The sequence below is a fragment of the Anastrepha ludens genome, chromosome 2 (assembly GCF_028408465.1).
Source record: "Anastrepha ludens isolate Willacy chromosome 2, idAnaLude1.1, whole genome shotgun sequence".
In the NCBI taxonomy this organism is placed as follows: Eukaryota; Metazoa; Arthropoda; class Insecta; order Diptera; family Tephritidae; genus Anastrepha; species Anastrepha ludens.
In genome coordinates this window covers 119,441,760-119,465,745 of record NC_071498.1, presented here as the reverse complement: position 1 = coordinate 119,465,745, position 23,986 = coordinate 119,441,760, and the positions used below count along the sequence as shown (strand labels likewise).

At 39.1% G+C, this 23,986-nt stretch overlaps 1 protein-coding gene across 1 annotated transcript; it reads right to left on the bottom strand.

Moving 5' to 3' along the window:
- Positions 1-1,108: 1,108 nt before the first annotated feature.
- Positions 1,109-23,636, bottom strand: LOC128855221 (SPARC). Its single transcript, XM_054089940.1, has 5 exons — positions 23,513-23,636; positions 8,140-8,324; positions 7,959-8,052; positions 1,433-2,043; positions 1,109-1,369 (listed from the first exon to the last, which is right to left on the bottom strand). The coding sequence occupies exons 2-5, from the start codon at positions 8,284-8,286 to the stop codon at positions 1,310-1,312; spliced, it is 912 nt and encodes a 303-aa protein (XP_053945915.1). The 5' UTR covers positions 8,287-8,324; positions 23,513-23,636; the 3' UTR covers positions 1,109-1,309.
- Positions 23,637-23,986: the final 350 nt, after the last annotated feature.

Genomic DNA, 23,986 nt, shown 5'->3' with positions numbered 1-23,986 from the left:
GCTACCTCGGCTGCATCATCACGGCAGATGCTGGAGTAGATGAAGATGTCAGCTGCAGGCTAAACAAAGCAAAGGCGGCATTCGGGCGAATGAATACAGTATGGGGCAGTTCGCTAATCTCCATGCGCACTAAACTACGAATATTCGGCTCAAGCGTGAAGTCCGTATTGTTGGACGGAAGCGAAACAAGGCTGGTCTATAACACCACCACCCATAGGCTACGATCTGTCGTCAACAAAAGCCTCCGCATCATCTGCAGAATATTCTGGTCGAACACCCCATCCTTAGGCAAATCAAAGGCAGAAAGTGGCGATGGATTGGTCACACATTGAGGTCACACGTTGAGAAAACCCCCAGATAGCATCACGAGAATGGCTCTGGACTGGAACCCGCAAGAGAGTAGAGATCACGGTAGACCAAAAAATACTTGGAGAAGGTCGATGTTGCGCGAACTAGCGGATGCCGACATCTCATGACATGGTGCAAAAATAACAGCACAAAACCGTGTATGATGGAAGAGTCTTTTTGAGGCCCTATTCTCCTGAGACGAGTGGTAGGTAGGTAGGTAAGATGGCAAGTGTACCCCAGGTACACTTCAAGTAGCACTTACGTGCCGTTTTGATACCATAATGTGGACCACTACCTGTGAAAAGATTTAGGGAAGAGAAGGAGTGAACAAGAGGGGGGAAAACTTCAGATTTTGTATAACTACTTTTGTACTTTACATATATATATTGTCTGGAAGAAAAAAAAAACCGATATTTTTGTATACAACTTCTGCGCAAATGTTTTTACAAATTTTTAACGGTCGATCTAGCCATAGAAAATGATTTTTTTTATCATCCTTGGACAATAGCCAGAAAATTTTTGTATTTTGTAGAATCAATATCACCTTGTATAGATTCGAGGTGATCATATTCAATTAATCAGCTTCCTCGACCGGCGTTGCGAACATTAAATCTCAAAAAGATTTTTCTGACAGCGGTAGCCTCTCGGCGAGCTATAACAATTATTCGAATGCATTTCTGACTGATTAGAGCACAAGCATACATGCGTATGTAAGTTTACTTACCGCTACCCGCTTCTATTGGTCAGATTAAGCCGTTACTGCAAAACATTTTAGAAACCTTTATTACACTTAGTTTTAATCTAAAATCTCAATATTTGCTGATAAATATAAACCAAATAATTTCATACAGACATACTTTTCCTCTATGTATGTATGTATGTATATGCGTCTATAGTAGTTATGATACAGAAAATAAAGCTTCAAATAATATTAATGGAATTATCCTGAACCCAATCATATTTAGCCGAGTAATTGCGGAGTGCTCCTGTGAATATCGTCACAACGCTCATTCAAATCGGTCTAATAAAAAATAAGAGAAATAAAATAAAATTTCTTACTGATTTCTTCCATTTATACAATTACCTCATCGAGTTCCAAGCAAGCGCCCCATTCCACCAAAGTGATGCGATGGTCGTTATTTGAGTCGCAAGATTCTAAGAATGGTGCAATACATTGCTCCAAGCTAACCAATGGTGCACGGATGGGGAAGAGTTCGTGACGCGATACAGAGCGATCGGTATCACCATCTAAATCACACCACTTCCAAACTGCTGCATTAGCCCAGCGACGAGTCATATTAGTTTCGGCTTCCAATTCCATTTGCATGTAATGTTCCGTGAGCTCATCACGTTCGGCCAAATCGCGCATGACGTTGAACAACCAATCGCGCATGCGACGTGGGAAATCTTTCATATCTTCTTCGGAGCATTCGCGTTTCTCATGGCATGGACCGTAATAGTCAATATGTACGTGACTGTTTTCGGGGTTTAGGCAACCGGGTGCTTTGGTGTCGCACAGACATCTTTGCCGATAGACGGCACAATCTGAAGGCCAAGTTTCATTACGGTTAGTGCAGACGTGGCGACGTGCCTCCGCCTCCTCAGGGCACTCGGGTATGCACACACATTTAGCTTCATTGCCATTCAGCTGGCAGACACGACCGGCACCGCAATGCATTTTCTCACAGGGATCAACTAAATATAAAACAAAACAAAAAAATAAAGAATTAAAGTACACAAACATAAGTAACCAACATATTTAATAATGTACATTCAACACCATGAATGGGGCTGATCTCCCCAAAAACAACAGGTCTGGGTTACTCGATCCTGACCTGCAACATCCGAAGAAAAGGACAAAATTTGACGACTTTGTGCCCCTTCCTGCGCCAAAACACAACGACGATCATATACGTCGATTCTTAGGAGCAAGCGCTATCGGGTCACTTGTTGACGAACAAATTCGTCCACTATCATCCTATAATGTTTTCCAAATAGAAAGAGGTTTAAGACACATTTGCGCCGAAAGCATCGTTGAAACAGAATTAAGATCAGGTGACTTGCTCCTTAAAGTCGAAAATACTAAACCGAAAAGTTCCTTAAAGCTACCCACATAGGCATCATACCTGTAAAGATTACTTCTCACAAAGGCTTAAACACAACGCAAGGCAGAATATTTTCGAAAAACCTCATCAACCTCTCTGAAGAAGAACAGAAGGGTTGATTGACCAAAAAGAGATCGAAGTTAAAAAAATCATGAGTAAATATGGGGACAAACTAATTTCTACGGGAGCTGCAATATTTATGTTCGATTTAATCCGGAGACCAGAACTCATTAAATTAGGTTGGGAAAGGGTTCGTGTGCTAACTAGAACACATCCCTAATCCAAAGCGATGCAAAACCTACCAAAGACTCGGGCATACACAAAACAGATTGAGAGATGAATTGCCAAGCAGAGGCACATTCGTCCAACGATCCTTGCTGTCCCACCTTTTTGAAACACAAGTCCGGTAATAAGATAAAAATAGAGCGGCGATGTATGATACTATTAGAGATGCGTAGAAAATTTTTAATAGCTACACGAAAATTCAACGCCCTCAAAAAAATATAACGTCTGCATCCTTTGCACAAATTGTAAAAAAAAACACAATAACGGTCGAACCGAAAATAGTAAACAAAAAAGCAACAGCAAATGTCAGCGTAGCCAAGCAAATAACATCGAACATACCCAAATCCCAGCAAATAAACAATACAACAACGCCAGTAAGTCTACAAACACCAACTAATTCGTGCATAGCAAATAATTCGTGTGCACTAGAAAAACCGACGACAAGCAGATATGCAACAACTATTGCTAGCCCACACACACCCACACGCTCCAGTCCAACTAAGAACGATAACGAGTTGACACCTTTTAGTCAACTACAAACCCGACATTAACGTTCTCATAACTGCAAATACATAAACTATTTGCCTGCACAAAATACAACAAATTATTTAGATAAGTCATAAACATGAATACTTAGTATTAAAACACACGTACATATTACATATCCTATGCTAACATTATTAGAGTGGAATATAAATGCGTACAACAAAAACTATATAGAACTTGAAATCCTAATAAAGACGTATAAACCTTCCGTCATACTTCATAATTCCTATGTCCCCACTCCCAAACCTTACGTTGGACACTTTCATAATCTTCCCCACATCAATACCAATAAACAAGGAATCTTGTTAAACGTAACCTACGCCACCGCTACTTTCCACCTTATCCAATATTTTGTCACTGTCCATAGAACTGCAAACTTTTTCCAGATTCATAATAACCTGCAATAACGACCGTTGGTTTTTACAACCTTTTACCCTCCCCTCCTCAACTTTTTATCCTTGCAGGCGATTTTAATGCTTGGAGCCCCTTTTGGGGTTCTACCTTCTCTAATCAGAGAGGGTGCGCTATAGAAGAGGCAATCCTTACTTCTGACTGCATTGTACTCAATTACGGCTCTCCCACCCACTTCTCAACTCACTCAACCTTTACCCATATCGACCTGACCTTCTCCTCTCCCTCCTTCTTCAACAACTCATCATGATCCCTCATAGATGGCCTTCACGGCCGCGATCACTTCCCTATCCTTATCAAAATTCACACATCCCGACCCACTCTTCCCTTTTCCCCTAGAACCAAATTTAAAACAGATAGAGCGGTTTGGAACAAATTCGAACGTGCTTGCGAGTCCTATTCCCATTCCATCCCACTGTTTTTCAATACCAACCAAGAAACCCCCAACATCCAACGCGATTCGATGTGCGGCCAACACCTCTATACCTCTGTCCTCAACAAAACCAGTCCCTTTATGGTGGAACAAAGAAATTGCGTCACTTGGGCAAACCAAGCAACATGCTTGGCACTATTTTAAACGCATTCGATCGGCCTCAAATCTCATTCAATACAGAAAATTGAACGCGCAATTTCGTCTAGAAATTAAGGATGCTAAGCTGCACTGTTTTCAAAAGTTCACCAGCAGCATCTCTGCATTATCCAACCCTAAGAGAATATGGGCAAACACAAAAAAGCTCTCTGGTGTACCTTGCAATTCCCAAATCAACTCCCTTATGGCAATCTTCTATATCCTTGGGATATAGCTCAAGAATTTCCCAGCCACATTTCTAATGCCTCTTCAGACCACACTTTTCCTCCAGAATTTATTACCTCTAAATACTCACTAATCCCCCAAAATCGTACCACTCCTTCTAATATCTCATACTCTGCCAGACTCTTAGAAGCCGACATATCTCTTCTTGAACTCAAACTTATCCTGTCCGCAATAAAAGGCCAGACACCCAGCATCGCCAAAATATTCCATCCCATGATTAAACATTTCCCTCTTTTCCTCCTTCACCGCCTAATCAAGCATTACAACAATATCCTTACTACAGGCCACTACCCACATGTATGGAAAACAAGCGCAGTAATTCCTCTCCTAAAACCCGGAAAATCCCCTTGCGACATTAACAGCTATTGCCCAATTTCCCTCCTTCACTGCCTAGACAAATTAATGGAGAAGACAATCGCTACCGCCTTCAAAAAGGGACAAGGCACAGGGGATGCCCTATTACATCTTCACCATTTTATCTCAAACGCGCTTTCCAGCAAAAACCATATCTCCTTGCTTTCACTCGACTTTCAAAAAGCATTTGATTGGACTAGAATTCGGACTCGACAAATGGAAGAACGATCCCAAATTGTACACTTTTATAAAATCATTTCTTTCGAAGAGAAAATTACGTGTACTTATATCCAACACCCACTCTTCCATTTTTGCACTCGATAAGGGCACTCCACAGGGATTCCCTTTATCGGTCAGTTTGTTCGTTATAGCCTTTAACGAAATTAGTACCATTTTCAACAAGTTTCCAAAAATCCAACAGCGAATATACGCAGACGATGTATTGCTGTTCTCCAAAACCAATGACCAAGCGGAAGTAATGAGAACCTTTTCCAAAATCCTATGCCTTTTATCCACTTGGTCTCTATCCTCAGGCCCTTCAATTTGTCCTAGTAAAACCGAAATACTTCATATATGTAAAAAACGGGAGTGCCCTCCTTTTTCCCTTACCCTCATTGGTGTAAATATTGGAAGTACAGATAATCTTAAGTTTCTTGGTATTATATTCGATCCCAAATATTTCTTCCAACAGCACTGTAAATATGTTAGGGAAAAACTATATGTAAAGTTAAATATTATGGAATACTTATCAAGCAAACGCTCGCTAATTAGCTCAGCTCTACTGATTAACGTCGTAAAAGCCCTCATCCCATCAACCATCAATTACAGTCTAGCTGTTTATGGATTACACGCTAAGCAAAAAGCTAAAGATGATTGCTGCCCCCTACCTTGCCGTAGTGCGCAGATCCATACGCGCATTTCCGACCTCGCCGATAAAGGCTATTCTTGCCGAATCGGGCCTTCCGTCTCTATACTACAACTTGCTCTGAGTCCCAACCTTCTTATTGACAAAGACTTTCAATCTGCAAGACCAGCTTCAGCTAAAACACACTGGATAGGAGACGTTGGGAAGGCGTTAGGGCTACGCCTGACCACTGAATGATAAGGGTCATTGAGAAGGTTTAGATGCTGTTTGGCACACCTGCCATAAATGGGTAGACAGAAATCAATTTTAGATAATACGAGGGATCGAGTAATGGAGATAAGTGTGTTTTGATATATCCGAAGGTGCTTTGATGCCAAATATTGAATAATGTTCAGCCTGGCGAAAAGGTTAGTTCTCAGTGTTGAACAGTGGGGTTCTAAAGTGTACTTATCATCAAAAATTACACCAAGTATTTTAAGATTGGCCACGAATTGCTTACGCTAAGGTTTATACGTTGACAATTATGCTTTCGACATATACGAGGTGTGTTCAAAAAATATCGCGAATTATGTGTTTTTTCAAAAATTATTTATGTATTCGTTAATATCTATTTTGACCCCTTCAAAATAATCCCTATGAGATATTATGCACTTGTGCCAACTTTTTTTCAATCTTCGAAGCACTTCAATGCCGTCTTTATCTCGTCAATCGTAGCAAAGTGTCGTCCTGTTATGGGCCTCTTCAGTTTCGGGATCCAGGTTCGTGCGGCAGCTTCCATTGAGATGATTGAGCTTTGGTTTCCACGTCCTAATCATAAACCCACGATTCGTCATCAGTTATGACCCTCTGGAGCAAATTTGGGTCGCGGACAGAGTTAAACATCTCATTAGCAATGTTCATGCGATGCTGCTTTTGGTTGAAATTGAGCAGTATTGGTACGAATTTTGCGGTCCGTCTCATGCCCAAATCATTGAAAAAAATCGAATGGCACGAGCCAATCGATATGTCTAAGTCTTCAGCAACTTCTCTAACGATGATTCGACGATTGGCCAATACCATTTTCTTCACTTCATCAATTTTTTCGTCTGTTGTTGAAGTGCTCGGGCGTCCGGCACGCTTCTCGGCCTTCTGAGAACATTTTGTACCACCGATAAACGTTGCTTTGGTCCAAAGTAGTTTCTCCGTATGAGACAGTCAACATACGGAATACATCCAAGCACTTCGTTTTTCACACATAATTTGATACAGCTTCTTTGATCCATCTCTTTGAATAGGTAAAAATCGAGGACGAGCTAAAACACGTGCAAGCAAAGCAGCTGTCAACAATTAACTGAACATTCAAAATGGCCGAACTCGTCCAAATGAGTGAGAGACATGAGTATCAACATATCGCCACAAAAAAGTCGAAATTCGAATATACGTAACCTGCGAAAATTCAAAATTTGCGATACTTTTTGAACACACCTCGTATGTAGTACCTTGTATTTGCTATAGGACAGTGTTGTCCCTGAATATTGCCCCCAAGCATTGATATCATTTAGCAAGTTGATGAAATTCCTTTCCACTGTTGAAGGATCTTTAGACTTAGTATAAAAAATAGCACCATCAGCATAAATACGGAAGTTAATTGATTTAAATTTGCTTCCTATTTTGTTTAGCTTTTCAAAGGCTACTGAAAAGAGTACAACCGATGGTGTTGAGCCTTGAGGAATTCCATTTTCAAGGGAAAAGAAGTAAGAAAATTCGCCATTAACTTTGACTTGAAATTTACGTCCGATTAAAAATGATTTTACAAGATTATATACCTTTGGTCCTATACACCAGGTGGATAATTGCTCTAAAAAGACATGAGCGCCGATACGGTCGAAATCTTTTTCGAAATCGGTGGATAAAATAGTAACGTGTTTCTTGCTAGAAAGTGCATCAGCAATAAAATGATGAAGAGGGAGTAGACAGTCAAGCCATGTTTTCTTTTAAAGGCTACTTGGTTATGGCTAACAAGTGTATTTTTTAGAGATAAACCACATTGGACGCTTTGTTTTTTTTTCAAATATTTTTCCAAGACATGAAAGGAGGGAAATTGGTTATCCGCTTCTGTTCTTCCGGTTCCGAAACCAAATAAGCCCCCCAGAACTAATAATTTTATTATCATGTAAGCTTTTAAAAATAAATAAATAAATAAAATACTCTGGGGAAACACGCTGAGTATATGTGGGGTTTAGTTACTCACTTTCAACTACTGGGTTCAATACGCTATTCTGCTGATCTACAGCATCAGCAGCTAATTTAGCAGCGAGCTCATTTTCACGTTCCAAATCATTATTCTAAAATTAAAATATTTTTATATTTATATACAAATGTAATTTGAGTATTTTTGTATTCTGAAATATTCCTTTAAAACTGGTGCTTACCAAGTTCTTCTCCTCGAATTGTCGTAACAACTCCTCTTCACTCTCATCGAAATCGGCTAGATCGTCCAAATCGAATTCAGGTAGTTCCTCTGCATGCATTGGCACCAAACAGAGGAGGCCTGCTGCAAGCAGGATTGCCCACTTCATGGTTGCGTAACGGTCTGTGGCTGCGTGGCTACTCGAAGCTGAAAAAGTACAAAATGTGGACCTTCTTTATGCGCTGGTGAACTTAGAATATTCAAAAAATCTAACTAAATTTTTGTGAGAGCGTCTTTGAGTGGTGACAATGTTGGAAGTAAGACGACTATGAGATAAGCCGCGTTTATATTACAAAAACAAAATTAAGTATTTCTAAATACTGTACATATTTGTGTGTGTGCGTGTGAGTTTATTTGTGGATGACCTCGTTTAGCGATTATGGTTTATGTGTTTTTTTTTGTTTCTTTCTTAATGCTATCAGTCTTCAGATTGGCTTTCATTTATATTATATTTTTTGTAAGCTTAGACAGAAATTCAGTAAATGACCTCGAGTTGTGATCTCATACTTTTTGTTATGAATTATTAAAAATGCGTTTCGGAAATATAAATTGTTTAGAAAGTTGCCAGGCTGGAGAGATCGCGAGCCATAATCCAAATCGGGTTCCAAGCACAAGCAATATTCTCTATATTTACGAGTACATGTACATCCTTTGTTGGCTATTTGACCGAGCTCCTCTTCCGATTTTTGGAGTATGTCTTGATGTTGCTCCACACATGAAATCCATAATTTTATTTTTTTATTTATTTATTTAAAATTCTTAATACCTGAAATACACACGAAGGGAGATTTTGTAATAGCAGTAACCTCTCAACTTATGTGCCGCGATGTTTGAATTTGGTATCCTCCGAGCCGTTTGATATCAAACGAGGTTTCAGACAGGGTAACTCGGTGTCGTGTGACTTCTTTAACCTGATGTTGGAGAGGATCGTGCGAACCGCAGAACTTAATCGCTCAGGCACATTTTTTTATAAGAGCGTGCAATATTTGGCGAATACCGATGATATTGAGATCATCGGCCTTAACAACCGCGCTGTTAGTTCTGCCTTTTCCAAAGCGAATGTTTCTGGTGGTGAACGAGGACAAAACGAAATAGTCGGCGTAATCGCGTATCGGCACCCACGTCACTGTTGACAGTTATAATTTAGAGGTTTTAAAAGACTTCGTTTATTTAGGGACCAGCATTAACATTTATAACAATATCAGCCTGGAATCCAACGTAGAATTGCTCTTGCTATCAAGTAGTACTTTGGACTAAGTAGCCAATCGAGTAGTAAAGTTCTCTCTCGACGAACAAAACTAATACTTTCGAAGGCTCTCATCATGCCCGCAGAAGCGTGGCGCAGAAGCGTGGACGATGAAATTATCCAATGAAGCCTCGCTTGGAGTGTTTGATAGACAGATTCTGCGCAAGATTTTTGGACCTTTGCATGTTGACAACGGCGAATATCGCAAGCGATGGAATGATGAGCTGTATGAGCTTTACGACGACATAGACATAGCGCAGCGAATGAAGATCCAGCGGCTACGTTGGCTGGGTCATATCGATGCGGTATCAACTGGTGGTAGCAGAGGAAGAGGAAGGCCTCTTCTGCGTTGGAAAGATCAGTTGGAGAGAGAGAGTTAGTTGCTTAAGATTCATGGGCAAAATTAACGATTATTATATTAAGTAGTAAATGCAGCTCAAGTATAGCACAGCCCGTTTAAAGTTCATTCCTCCAAATGTTTTTCCTGTTCTTCTTGATTGTCACGGTAACTGTCTAGATGATTTTGTTCGTTGTCGATATTAACAAGCGCCAGCTTAAGTGATACCAAGGCCTTCTGTAATTGATCTTTCGAATGCAGCTGTGGCCTTTATCTTCCTCTGCTAACATCAGTACTGGGGCATTTATTGCCATTCGTACATGGCCTCGCCAGCGAAACCGTTCGGCCTTTATTCATGTCCCGGCAAAGCACTTACAGCTCATCGTTCCATCCTCTGTGACATTCGCAGTCGATAACGCGCTATGATCTATAAATCTTTCGCGAATATATTTCTTAAACCCTCCAAGTGCTGCGGATACAATAAAATTGGCATGATGAGAAACTATAAGATGTGCCTTTTTACAACTTAACTGAGCTATTGCTATTTGTAGTTCGCTGTGGTCGGGTAAATGACCGATGGGGGATCGGGATATTTATCTTCCCTGCTCTCGCCATTCAGCGGATTGGAGAAGTGTTCGTTCTTTAGCTTGAGCGTGGTCTGACGTTATTCGGTAAAATTTGTAAAAGAAATTATCGGTCAGCTCTGTCCTACTGATTTAAAATTTAAGTATTTCCTAGAAAATTCATGCAAGAATTCATGCATTATAAACAATTATAGAGTTATTGAAGTTTTAAATTTTCTTTTTTTGCAGTATTCACAGCAATTTTTGATAAATCTGTCATTTTAATAAAATATTCTTGATCGTTTGAGGCCGTTTTTTTATAAAAACGTATCTACATACTGCAGCTCTCGATTTTATTCGCACATTTTCGAACAGCCCAGGCGTATGAGCAACGAGCACAAGCACACCTGTTTGATGCTCATTATTTGGAAGTTTTCGTGCGTGAACTCGAGAAATCGCTAGCAGTAGAGTAACGATTGCCATAATGGCTAGATTAATAGCCCTGGCTAGATTAATGGTAAATATCGGTGGACCAAAGCAACAGGCAAGGTAGGTAACCTCCTCTATGGCGCGACAGTCTGGTTAGACGTCCGCATATATATGAAGTATAAATTCCACGTACCTCTTGCGCGCTTTTAAAGTCTGCTCTGCCTTCAGAATGTTCTCAGAAGACGCCGCGCTCATCATAGCTGGCCTGTGTCCACTTGACCTAGCAGTATAGCAGATGTGTGAAGCAAGAATAATGAAGCGCAACCAAAACCAAGGCAATTCCAGAGAAGTCATAAAATTGGTAAGCTAGTGTAGTGAAGCCTTGTGGCAGACACAACTAAATAGTTAAACAAAATGAATAATGGATCGAGGGAAAAATCGAGGAAGCAGAATACCGTTCTTACCCAAATCCTTTGTGATCATGTATTTATGTTTAAAGCGTACCTTTATCGCTTTGGGCATGAAGAAACTCTTTACTGCGAGCAGTAATAAAATTTCTACAATTTTCCATGCGGAGCTTTTCGCCATAACGGAGACAGAGGAAATCGTATCCAAAAGAGGGTTCGAAGAAGTAAAATTTAAAATACTTTCGGACAGTCAATCACTGCTCAAAGCCTCAAAGACCTTTACGTTCAATTCAAAAATGCTTATAGAGTGTAACAATGCACTCAGCAACAGGACATGAGGGACACGAAGGAAACGAGAAGGCAAACTTTCATGCCAAAAAAAGTGCGGAAGGACTATTTATAGGACCCCATTTTTCGGCTTTAACAAAAACAACCTAAAACAGGAAACAAAAAAATTGGTCAAAAAAAAAAAACCAAGGAATACCGAAACGGCACAAACGGCCTTAATCACTCCAACAAGTTCCTGAACTTTAATTCCAACAGAGCAAAATCTGCTCTAACCCTAAATAAAAAGGGCCTCAGATTACTCTGTGGAAGACTTACAGGCCACTTTGCCTGCAATAAATATTTCAATACAATAGAACTATTTAGCTCTAGGTTGCGCAGGTTCTGCTGTGACGAAGATGAGTCCAGGGAACACTTAATTAGCAATTGTGAAGCATTAGGTCACACGAGACACCGAATCCTGGGCTCGTACCTACTAGAGTATGAAGTCGGATGCGTTTCCTCGCAATGCTAAATAACTAAAATTGAGCATTTAGGGGCGCACAATAGATCAATCTGGTCGCAGTGCATAAGGAGTTAGGGGTAGTCAGAATCTTCAAAATTTATATTTTTTTGCCTTTTTATTAAAGTATAATATCTTAAAAATATTGTGTGAAAATTTGAAGTGATTCCGACAAATACATACTTTTCGAGTTATTCAACTTCAAAAAACTCGTGCCTGATCGAAGGATTTTTTTTTCAAAAATTTCGATTTTTTTTAACAATTAATTGTCTAGAAGCATCTTTAAGGACTTGTGATGATCACTGCAAGGGACTTCTGGAGAAACGCGCTCCACACAAACAGCGATAACTTTTACAATTTTTAATTTTTTGTGTAAAATTTTGCTAAAGTCAAGTCGAAACATGAAGTATTAATGCTATGTTTTTATTTTTGTAAAATAAAACAATTGATTAGCAAACAAAAATTATTAAAGATCATCATTTTTTCGGGCCTCTGACTACCCCTAGCCCCATAAAGGTCTTAGCATAACCCGTATCACCATTGCCATTACCATTATTTTGAACATAGCTGTACTTTTCATTCAAATGGCGTCCAAGTCCTTCGTTACGTGTTTGGGCGAGCTTCGATTCCAATTTGTGAAACGCGTGTTGATTTCACTCTAGAAATGAATGGACCTAAAACTTTATATCGGCTCTGAATGGCTGCTAGTTTTTATGAAACGATTTTTTATGGCAGAAATGTGCTTGGACTGTTGTCATTGTCTACATATAGGCGGCTGAAACAACTTATTCTTTCATTTGCCATTTCTATAACCAAAATGGGCATTACACCGGAGACCTACCGAATGGTGGGCAAGCATAAGCCTATTCGAGTACGACTGTCTCCGTACATAGATATACATACATATATGAATATTCCCATACATAGTTACACATTTAATTAATGTAGGCACACTCATACATTTACAGAAAAACACTTTTGATTGGTCTAACCGGCAAGTGTGGACTTATCACTTTGACTTATCGCCAACTTCCGTTTGTGTTTCAAAACGACTACCATATTTCGTGATCACAATGTCAACTACGTATGCACGTACATATGTACTCGAATATGATAGTTCGTAAATGTAGCACATACATATACACATACATACATACATAATATACGCATACGCATGCATGAGTGAGGAACGAACAAAGCTGAACTGTTGATCGTCTGCTTTATCTTGCTTTTGAGTTTGTGCCGCCTAATGAAGCATCTGCAGCTTTGCTTCTCGATTGTACAAGTTGCCATAGTAACCTCAACCCATTTTTAAAGAGCTATACGAAGCTGATCGTTTATTCGCGACAAATGTGTTGTTTTAAAAGTGTGATTTATATTACATTACAAATTGGCACAGAAATTCAGTGGGGCAAACAATCAACAACCAACAAATTGCAAATGCAAACATACATGCATACAAACTTATATATCTATGAATGCGAATCAAGTGATGAGCATAAATGCAGCAATAATTTCCCTTTTCTTTGCATGCCTTTCTTAACCCTTTACCACATATGAGCCCATATATGGTATTGCATTTTTGATTCCATTTTATTTCCAAATTAAAAAAATAATTCCAAGTATTAAATAATAATTCAAACTATTTCAATCCATCAAATATATATTTAGCAATAATAAAACGCAACAAACTTGTTTTTTTCAAATAACCTCACTTTTGTGCAAGTGTGTGAAAAAAAAGTTCTTTTTGAAAAAAAAAAAGAAATATTTTAATGCAGCCGATGCACAAATCTCTCTCGACGGATAAAAAGTTTTCCGATTTTCATCTGGTTTTTATATACTTTACAACTAGTTTTTATATATGGTTCCGTAAAAAAAAACTATACAACTTTTCCATAATTTTTCTTTCAATACGTCAATAAGCAAAATTGTCGGATTTGGGGCTAACAAAATCCACACGTTACTGTAGAGAAGCAAATGCATCCACAACGAGTCACTGTTTGGTGCGGTTTTTGGTCTGGCGACATCATCGGGCCATTTTTTTCGAAAATGAGCGGGGAGCCGCGGTTACAGTAAATGGCGGCAGTTACCGTGACATGATCAACGAATTGTTTCCAAAAATTGAAGAGGAAGACATGGACGACATTTGGTTTCAACAGGACGGTGCAATTTGTCACACTGCCAAAGTTACACTCGAACTTTTGGCTACCGTTTTTGAAAACCGAATAATCAGCCGAAATTCCAATATAAATTGGCCGCCTCGGAGCTGTGATTTAAGCCCGTTGGACTATTTTTTGTGGGGAGCCGTTAAGGGCAAATGCTATGCGAACCATCCAGAGGCGATTGATGCTTTAAAACACGAAATCGAACTTGCCATTCATGAAATTGGAGCCCAAACAATCGAAAATGTGCTTAAAAATTGAGTTGATCGAATGGCCTACTTTAAAGCCAGTCGTGGTAGTCATTTGAACGATATTATTTTTCATTCATAAATGACAATGTTCAATCTTCAAAATAAAAAAAAAGTTTGAAAAAATATTGATTAGTTTTTTTTATAGCCGATTCAAAAAGAAAATTTTACATGGCCCACCCTATATGGCTTATTGATAATTAAATAAACCTAATTCCACCATGAAACAAGTTTTTTCAACGTTTTATTAATTCATGCAGTAAAGGGTTAATGTGCACGATAAAATATAGCTGGACAAGGAATGCATCTTCAAATTCCTGGAAAAAGTTTATTCGATCCATACTGAAGATTTTTATTCTATTCAATATTATCATAGTAAACTTTTTTGCCGCTTTATATTTTAGCGTGCGTTGTTCTTGCAATACATTTTTATATGACAGAATTTTACTCGATCATATCTCAGAAAATTAAATTATGAATTCTTTATGCACGGGTGTAAGGCATATAACTGGATGAGACTCAAAAAATAAATAAAAATGCTTGCTTCTTCGTTTAGAAATTAAATAAAGCTTAAAATTATAGCAGTATATAAGAAATATTCGTAAATTAATGTCTACAAATTTTCCTATTAATTGGTAACTATAGTTTTACTTTCTTTGCTTCTTACACTCACCAATCAAACTGATTTGGCTTCCGCGTAAAATCAATTCAAGCTGATCGATCGTCCAGACGTCGATTCTCACAGTGTTGTTATAGTGGTTGTTTGTATGTATCTTCATATACAAGTGCAATATATAATATTTAGTTTTCTTATTCCTATGCACCCTGTAGTTAACAATTTTGACATTTTTCTAAAACACTAGTCCAATACTACACACCTAGTGACTATTTTTGAACCAGTGTAAAACGCCTGCAAAATGACTGCAATGGCTAGCTAACAGCGTCGCCATCTACACTGCCTTTGTTGTAACTGTGGTAGCCGAAAAATAAAATAAAAAGAGAAAAAATAAGATCTTCGTGAATTTACTACAACTCCAGTCTGCTTTATATATAATTGGCGCTTGTACCCTTTTTAGGTGTTTGGGCGAGCCGCTCCTCCTATTTGTGGCGTGCGTCTTGATTTTGTTCCTCAAATGGAGGGGCCTAAAGTTTAAAACCGAGGAGGAGATTTTTCATAGCAGAAATACACTCGGAAGTTTTTCATTGCCTGCCGAGGGCCGACCCCTATTAGAAAAAACTTTTTATTCATTTTGGTGTTTAACGGATATTTGAACCTACGTTCTCTCTGAATTCAGAATGGTAGTCACGCCCCAGTTCATTCGGCTATGGCGGTCGCCGTAAAGATTTTTCAGCAGAGTAATAATAAATATTTTGAAAATGGCTTATCATCTATAGTGAAAGAGAAGATGTATTTTGCACCAGAGAGAGTCTCATCGGTCTCCTACGCCGACGACTGCACGATAATGGCGTCGGGCAATGACATTGATGGCCTGTGCGCCAAAGTGAACGACTACCTCGCCTGCATTTCTCGCTTCTTCACTGCGAGGAATCTACAACTTTCTCCCACGAAATCCACGGCGGTGCTCTTTACCACCTGGACAAAGGAGGTCAAACTACAGCTCAAGGTCTAAGTCGACGACACACTAATTCAAAAATCTTGGGAGTTACTTTCGACGGTATGCTCTCCTTCTCTGCGCATACAACCGCTATTGCCACTAAAGTCCAAATCTCTACAAGGTCTTTAAATCGCTTGCCGGCAGTACTTGGGTCAAAGACAAAGAAATGTTGCTATTGACATTTAAGGCAATTAACCGGCCAGTTCTAAATTATGATGCGCCTGTCTGGTTGCCTGGAACTAGTGATTCGCAGTGGTCGAAGCTTCAGACTTGCCAAAACACTGCCATTCGGACTGCGACGGGATGTCTACTGATGTCGCCACTTCAACACCTACACGACGAGACTCAGATGCTTCCTGTGAAGGAGCACAACAAACTGCACAGCAAGCTACCGTAGGTTCTACTCATGCAGACACCTGCTTGAGCCCGAGCTGTCTCACGTCAGGAGGCACTTCCTCAATTACGCACCTCGACAATTACTGGACCAGACAGTCTACAGACAGACAATAAACACCGACAGACATCGAGAGACAGTTACCACCTTCTCAAGCTCCCGACCCCCGAATGCCGTTATCGGAGTCAAACCACCACCTACACCAGATGAAGAGCTCCAGCTTCTCCGTGAGACCCGCGTAACATTGGCACAATTACGTTCTGGATATTGTAGCAGTTTAAACTCGGGCTTATCCTGTATCGACTTCGACATACCCAATATATGTTCAGCATGTGAAGGCACACCGCACGACATGAAATCTACCCACCAAAACACCCCTCTTCCTCTGGATCCAACTTGTCGAAACAGCAAGTTTTCTGCTCCTACCTTTAGATAAGTTAGACGAAGACGAGCGGAGATTTACACTACACTGACAGGGTTAAGTATACTGCTATAACAACAGCAACAACAATATGTATTTTCCAGTTAATCGCCTAATTTCGGACAATCAACGCGGTTTCTTATTCGATTTTCTGATTTCAATAACAGTCTTTAATTTGATACTGGACAAAAGCGTTCGATAAGTCAGTCATTCCATTTTGATATGAAAACTAGCAATTTTGGGTTTTCATTCGATATTTTTATCTTGAAACAAATTCTACCTTCATCATCGCAACTGTGTAATCATTTTCAACCACTTGCACTCCAATGCTTTCGTAGAAGTGTCCAGGGTTGTCCAAGGCAGCCACTTACGTTCTTTGCGATTAGATCATTTTGTGAAGGACATATCGATTTGTTTTACAAACTCTAAATTTCTTTTATATCCTGATGACTTGAAGATATTCTAATTCTATTTCAAACTCCTCACATTCAGACACTCGACTATTCGCTCTTAACGAGATAACTGACTTAGATGTAGTTTGTGACTCGAGATTTTTACTCATCTAAGGTACACCATTGCTAAGTCGTATTCAGGGCTTGTTTGGTTGCTTCTTTTATATGGAGACCTTATCACGAATGTTATATTAAAAAGCTCGAGTGGGTTCAAAAAACGTTTGTACGTTTTTGCTCTTCGTTCGTTGAATTTAGCCATTCTAATTTCCTGATACTGAGCTTTGCTAAGCCTCCTTGAACTATTCTTTCCACCACCTTTCTTATGAAGGGTTTAATTGATTAACCAGACCTCGTAGAGCTTATTTGTTTACACATTCCGAGAAGGTTCATCCGTAATAGTGATATTTGTGTCCGAAATCTCTACAATTCGAATACTCCTATTCGTAGAGTCTTAAATGAATTTCAAGAATGATAGATTACAAGGCTATCCGAACCAATTGTGAGAATCAATTCGGCTGCCATTTCATAAGGGATTTGGCAGTAAAATTGGGTCCTTCACACGTATTCTTTTACAATCAGTTGCTGTGTTTTTATATCAACAACCCAATGTCAGTTTTTGCCGACCTCTGTTGTAAACAAACGGCTGTCAATGTACGCCATCAAACCAGCGCTAATTCCTTCAAAATGACCGAGAGCCGGTTAAGGATCTGATGTTGACCACACCTTCGAAACTCTCTCCCTTGTGAATGAATTTAATATTCTGTCAAATTACCCCAGCAAACCAGCGTTGAGTCAGATTACTATTATGTGAATAAAAATAAATATTATATTACTTCGAGTAAACTTGGATTTGTTCTTCGTTCGTTGAATTTAGCCATTCTAATTTCCTGATACTGAGCTTTACTAAGCCTCCTTGAACTATTCTTTCCATCACCTTTCTTATGAAGGGTTTAATTGATTAACCAGACCTCGTAGAGCTTATTTGTTTATACATTCCGAGAAGGTTCATCCGTAATAGTGATATTTGTGTCCGAAATCTCTATAATTCGAATACTCCTATTCCTAGAGCCTTAAATGAATTTCAAGAATGATAGATTACAAGGCTATCCGAACCAATTGTGAGAATCAATTCGGCTGCCATCTCATAAGGGATTTGGCAGTAAAATTGGGTCCTTCACACGTATTCTTTTACAATCAGTTGCTGTGTTTTTATATCAAAAACCCAATCTCAGTTTTTGCCGACCTCTGTTGTAAACAAACCGCTGTCAATGTACGCCATCAAACCAGCGCTGATTCCTTCAAAATGGCCGAGAGCCGGTTAAGGATCTGATGTTGACCACACCTTCGAAACTCTCTCCCCTGTGAATGAATTTAATATTCTGTCAAATTACCCAGCAAACCAGCGTTGAGTCTAGATTACTATTATGTGAATAAAAATAAATATTACTTCGAGTAAACTTGGATTTGTCCTAGTCTGAAAATTTGTCATTTGTTTCTGCAATCACCTCCTCGTTTGAATAAAACCTTTTTTCCGTCAGCCGTTTCTTCAAATTGGGGATCAAATAGTAGTCCATGAGATCCAAAGGAGCCAAGTCTGAAGAATTGGGGTGATGTGAAACGAGTTCGAACCCTATTTCCATTAATTTTGCGACCATAATGTTGGGACCAGGGAATGTTGGCCTGGCGGAAAAGGAAAATTACTCGAATTCCACGACTCAAACGAATGCCAAACACAAAGAAATGACCGATCTGGCTGAAACTTCGTGTGTGTTCTTCTAAGAAATGTTACGAACTAAACATGACCTTGATACAAGCCAGTGGTGCAATCTCTCTGACCTTACACGTACTTTTCAAACGGCCCTCGTATAAGGGATCTTAGTAGTCGATGCATTGCAATGTGAGCTTAAATTAGAGTTTTGTTTTCCCCGAAGAATTTAAAGCAATGTGTTGTTCAAAATGGAATCAGTTCAGAACTCGTTCTAATGTTTTGCACAAAGTAAGCGCCATGTAAAAGTGGACACTTGAAAGCATTGTGGAGATAGTAGGTTCAGAGTGAGGATCAGTACCGCTTCGTATACATCTAATTTGGCATCGATTCTACACTAGTTCGATTTACTGCAGGTACATTAGTATGCTCATGTATATACATATATGTATGTATGTATGCATATAAAATATTTTGTTCTATGGAATTGTCGATGTGTTGGATTTTACAGCTTCTTTATTTTTGCAGCTCTTAATTGAAATAATTTGCAGGCGGCGCGCATATGTCATTTATTTCTTTCATTTATGGAATATGCAGCATATTATTTTTAACAGCATATTCGTTTGTGTATAAATATACAAAATTTATGTGCGATCGCATACGTGTGTATGAATTTATATATGTATATGTACACACATGCATACATATTTAAATGTATTACACGCAAGTATATTGAGTTCTTGGCCTTGTACCTAACAGTATTGAATGCTACGTGTCAATTTGCTTTGATTCCATAAGCTTACACACATACATACTTACGTGTGTGTGTATATTGAAAATTCTAGTTCATTTTTGAAATATTACTTCGTACCCTGCATAAAAAACTGCCTGCAATATATACGTACATATACAGATATATACCCACACATTTACACATTTACTTCAATAGTGTCATAATCAAAAAAAATTTCATTAAATGAAAATATGTCGTTACTTTTGCTTAGGAAGGCATAGTAGAGTGAAAATTTTGAAGCCGTTTTTCTCAACATTTTGGGTTTTTTGAAGTAAATGAGCGATATTTATCTAAAAATGTGTATTCCTTTTTTTGAATAAGTATTGTACACAAATTTATATTTATATGTAGTTAGGTTAGGTTAGGTTAGGTTGAGCGGTTGTTATGTGGGGCATACTCAGGCTCAGGCTTGTCCCTACCTCTCCTAAAACCAGTGTGTGCTTTTCAAAAGTTTTAGAATATCCCTGATTTCTACAGAACTGAGATCCTCCAATTCATTAAAAAATTGTCTACCTAAAATGGTAAATCTACTTATATGTACGTCTGGATAGAGCAGGGCAATGGCACAGAAGGTGCGAGATCGTCTCTTCCTCATCTAGACAACTTCTGCAGTAGTCATGTGGTTGCACACCCACCATCTGGGCATGCCTACCTATTATAGTGCCCAGTTATAACTGAGATCAGTGTGCTAAGACTGTGCTTATTTTAGCTTAGCAGAGATTCTATGCGTTTAGCATTTAAAGTCGGCCAAATTGTCGGGCGATTTTGCAGGTGATTTCATTACGCCGTCTTTCATTCGCTGAACTTACGATTTCCTTAAAGATAAATAACTTACATATTTGTAAGGGTATGCATAAGTCATTGTTGTTATATGTAGTAACAACGAGTATTATTCTTTTTGGCTCTTCTTCTACAGAGTCCACTTTTTTTGATTACAATTAAGAGGAAGCCTCGATATAACAAAAAATTCTATACAACTTACGGCTTTCTGATAGAGGAGTATAAAACCAACGTTTGAAAAAGTTTTCAGTTACTCACTTTACGATGAATCCAATTTCTAGCACAGCAAAAGATGTTCAGCTCCTGAGAAAGACCCCGCGTTGATATGCTTGGTTTAATTTTTCTTGTACACTTTCAGCAACAGCAGCAATTTTTTCACGGTACTGCACTGAAGTATGATAGTAAGAGATTTATGTGAGTCTCTCTTACCAAAAAGTGTTACTTTGGACTAAGTAGGAAATTGAATAGTATTATTATAGGGGTCTCATCATGCCCATCTTATTGTATGTCGCAGAAGCTTGAACAATGCAATATTCGATGAGGTGCCTCCTGCATTGTTTGAGACAAAAATTGAGCGGAAGATAGAGCGGCGTAAAACTGTAGGTGCCCCCATTTCTGGAAAACATCACGACGCACACGTCAAATAGGAGGAGGAGTCCGCTAAATACCGCAAGAGTGAAAGCAAAGCTGCGAAGATTGTTGAAGCACGCCAATATAACCACAACGACAGCGCTATAGATGGAAGCTGTTCTTAAGGCAATAACGAGATGTCTCCGTATGTGTGTGAAGTATTTCCTGCACATAAATAGGAAGTTAGCAGCATAAATAATTGGGAAATGCTGCTGGTGTGTCGGTCCTTGGCCTAATAGAAGCCTGGGACATTCCGGTAATGTAGAATCGACTGTCGTGGAAACGATCAAACAATTCTTGATGTATACCAGCTGCATGAACCAAATGACGGGCCACTAACCAGACCTTTAAGCGAGGGAACTCTATCAGCCAAGGCTGATGCACTAGGCATATTTACTTAAAATGAAGGAAGGGTGAGATACGGTGCACTAGACAGGGCTAGTTTACAGGGGCGGCAGCTCTTGGTCAGGAAAAACTCGAGTCATTGGCTGACATGCGAATGGTAACTGCTGGACTGGACAGTATACAGACAAACGCTTAACGATATCCATCGGGAGACCCTTACCAGCTCCCGACCCCTGAATACCGTTATCAGAGTCCAATCACCACCTATTGCAGATGAAGGGATTCAGCTTCCTCGCGAGGTTCGCGTTGGTCCAATTGCGTTCTGGATATTATAGCAGCTTAAACTTCTACCTATCCAGAATCGACCCCGACATATATATACATATATATTGAGTTGGGGAATAAGTTCATAACGTTTTTATATTTTCTTTTATTTTACAACGATTTGTTTGCCGTTTGGCATAGAGTAAGTATTCGTTCGATAGAACTCTTTCTGCTCTACAAAACTATTTTAATTTTTGAGTTACTTAATTTTTTTTTTGAGGCTTAGAAACGGAATACCCAGGAGGCAAAAATCAACATTAACGACACCTGCTTTTCTTTCCTTTCATCGAGGTCAAAAAACTGCCGAAGCAGCCCGGAACATTTGCGACGTGTTTAGAGCAGGTGTCATAGGTGAGTCTACAGCACGGAAATATTTTGCAAAGTTCAAAAATGGCGACTTCAACATCGATGATACGTCCCGCAGCGGAAGGTCATCTGAATACGACGAAAAACGTCTCAAATCACTTTTGAAGGAGAACGGTCGCCAAACCAGTCGTGAACTGCCGAAAAAGATGAACTGCGATAATAAAACGATTCTCAATCACCTTCATGCAACGGGATTTCCCGAAAAATTAGGAGCCTGGGGGGCTCACCAACTCAACGAAGAAAACTAGGAAAGTCGCCTTCAAATTGCTTCTCAGCATCTCACGCTGCTACAACAACAACTTCAAATGAAGAACACATATCGAAAAAAAAACTTTAATTATTTTAAGCTTACACGTCTTATACTGCTTTCCTTATTATTAAAGTGCATCGAACAGCAAACCACCTGAATGCATTTCTGACAGTAAAATGTTCTTGTAAGAACTAACTGCCGTTCTGAGCCGTCGTGAAACCATGTTTCCCCGCCATTTGTGGGATCATGTTAAGACGCACAGCTAATCTTACCCCAACCAATCAAGAATCTTAACCGAAATATTTCGAAGCGGTGTGCGTTCGTTATTATTATTAATAAAAGTTAGAATGATTAAGAAATTTAGGATCCTTAGAATGTTAAATTTACTATAAAATAATATTTGGCGACCTACATATGTGTGATTCTCAAAAATTTGAATTCGAATTCTTTCAGTGAGCAACAAATTTGAATTTTAAATAAATTTCTAATTTGAATAAAAGATGCCGGAAGCTCGACATGTCTACACCAGCATTAGCACAAAATTAGTTATAAATGTATGCCACGTTGTGATAGGCCAATTGGAACATATGTATGTATGTATGCGTGCATATGTTGACAATTTGTTGATTCCATGAGTTCATCGCGCTCATTTCTTGTAGTGAAATACTATCCTGTTCAAGCGATGATTTCATTATAATGCAATGTGTTTTGTCGGCGTAAGAGTTTGCATAGATAGAAATTTATGCGCCGGTGGCCACAGAAGTAAATGATACATTTAATGCACATACATACATACATACATATGTGCATACAAACTTTATTACTGAAATGCAGTGCAGGAATGTACATTTCGCCATGTTTGAAAGCACAGAAATTAGCGCAACCCACATATGGCACTATGTACACAGACACATGCACACAGTGAGCACAGAAAAAATTACTGACTAACACAATAAACAAAAAGGATGTTCCAGTTGAGAACACCGCAATTGTGTCCATATGTATCCACCCACAAGCGATAGCAGCTTCCACTCTCGAAGTCAAGAAATCTTTTGCGTTTCTACAATTTTATTTACTTACATGATTACTAAAAATAAATTATCGCACTTTTGCAGAAAATAAGTAAGTGATTGCACAGAATAGTGAATATTTCAATAAAAACGATCTAAACAGCTCGAGCAGCACCAGACGACTGATCAGCAAGAGAATTGGTTGTACCCCACATGCACACAATACATATGCACATAAATGCTCCCTATATTTACAGCTGTGTGTGCGCGCCCCCAAATGCCGAAAGTGTTGCAGACCATTCGTATATACCTATTCCAGATACAGATGTGGATGCGAGCAATCGGGAAAATAATAAAAGCACACATGAGATATTTCCTCACTGGAAACGATAGCAGTGGCGCAGAACCTTTGAAAAGCGTATGTATGTATGTATGTAATAAATGCTGTAATACAATGCACTTGCTATGCACCGATACAAACTTTTGCTTCTTCCTTTCACATGCGTACATACATATATTAGTAAGTAGACGATTGCATCTGTGA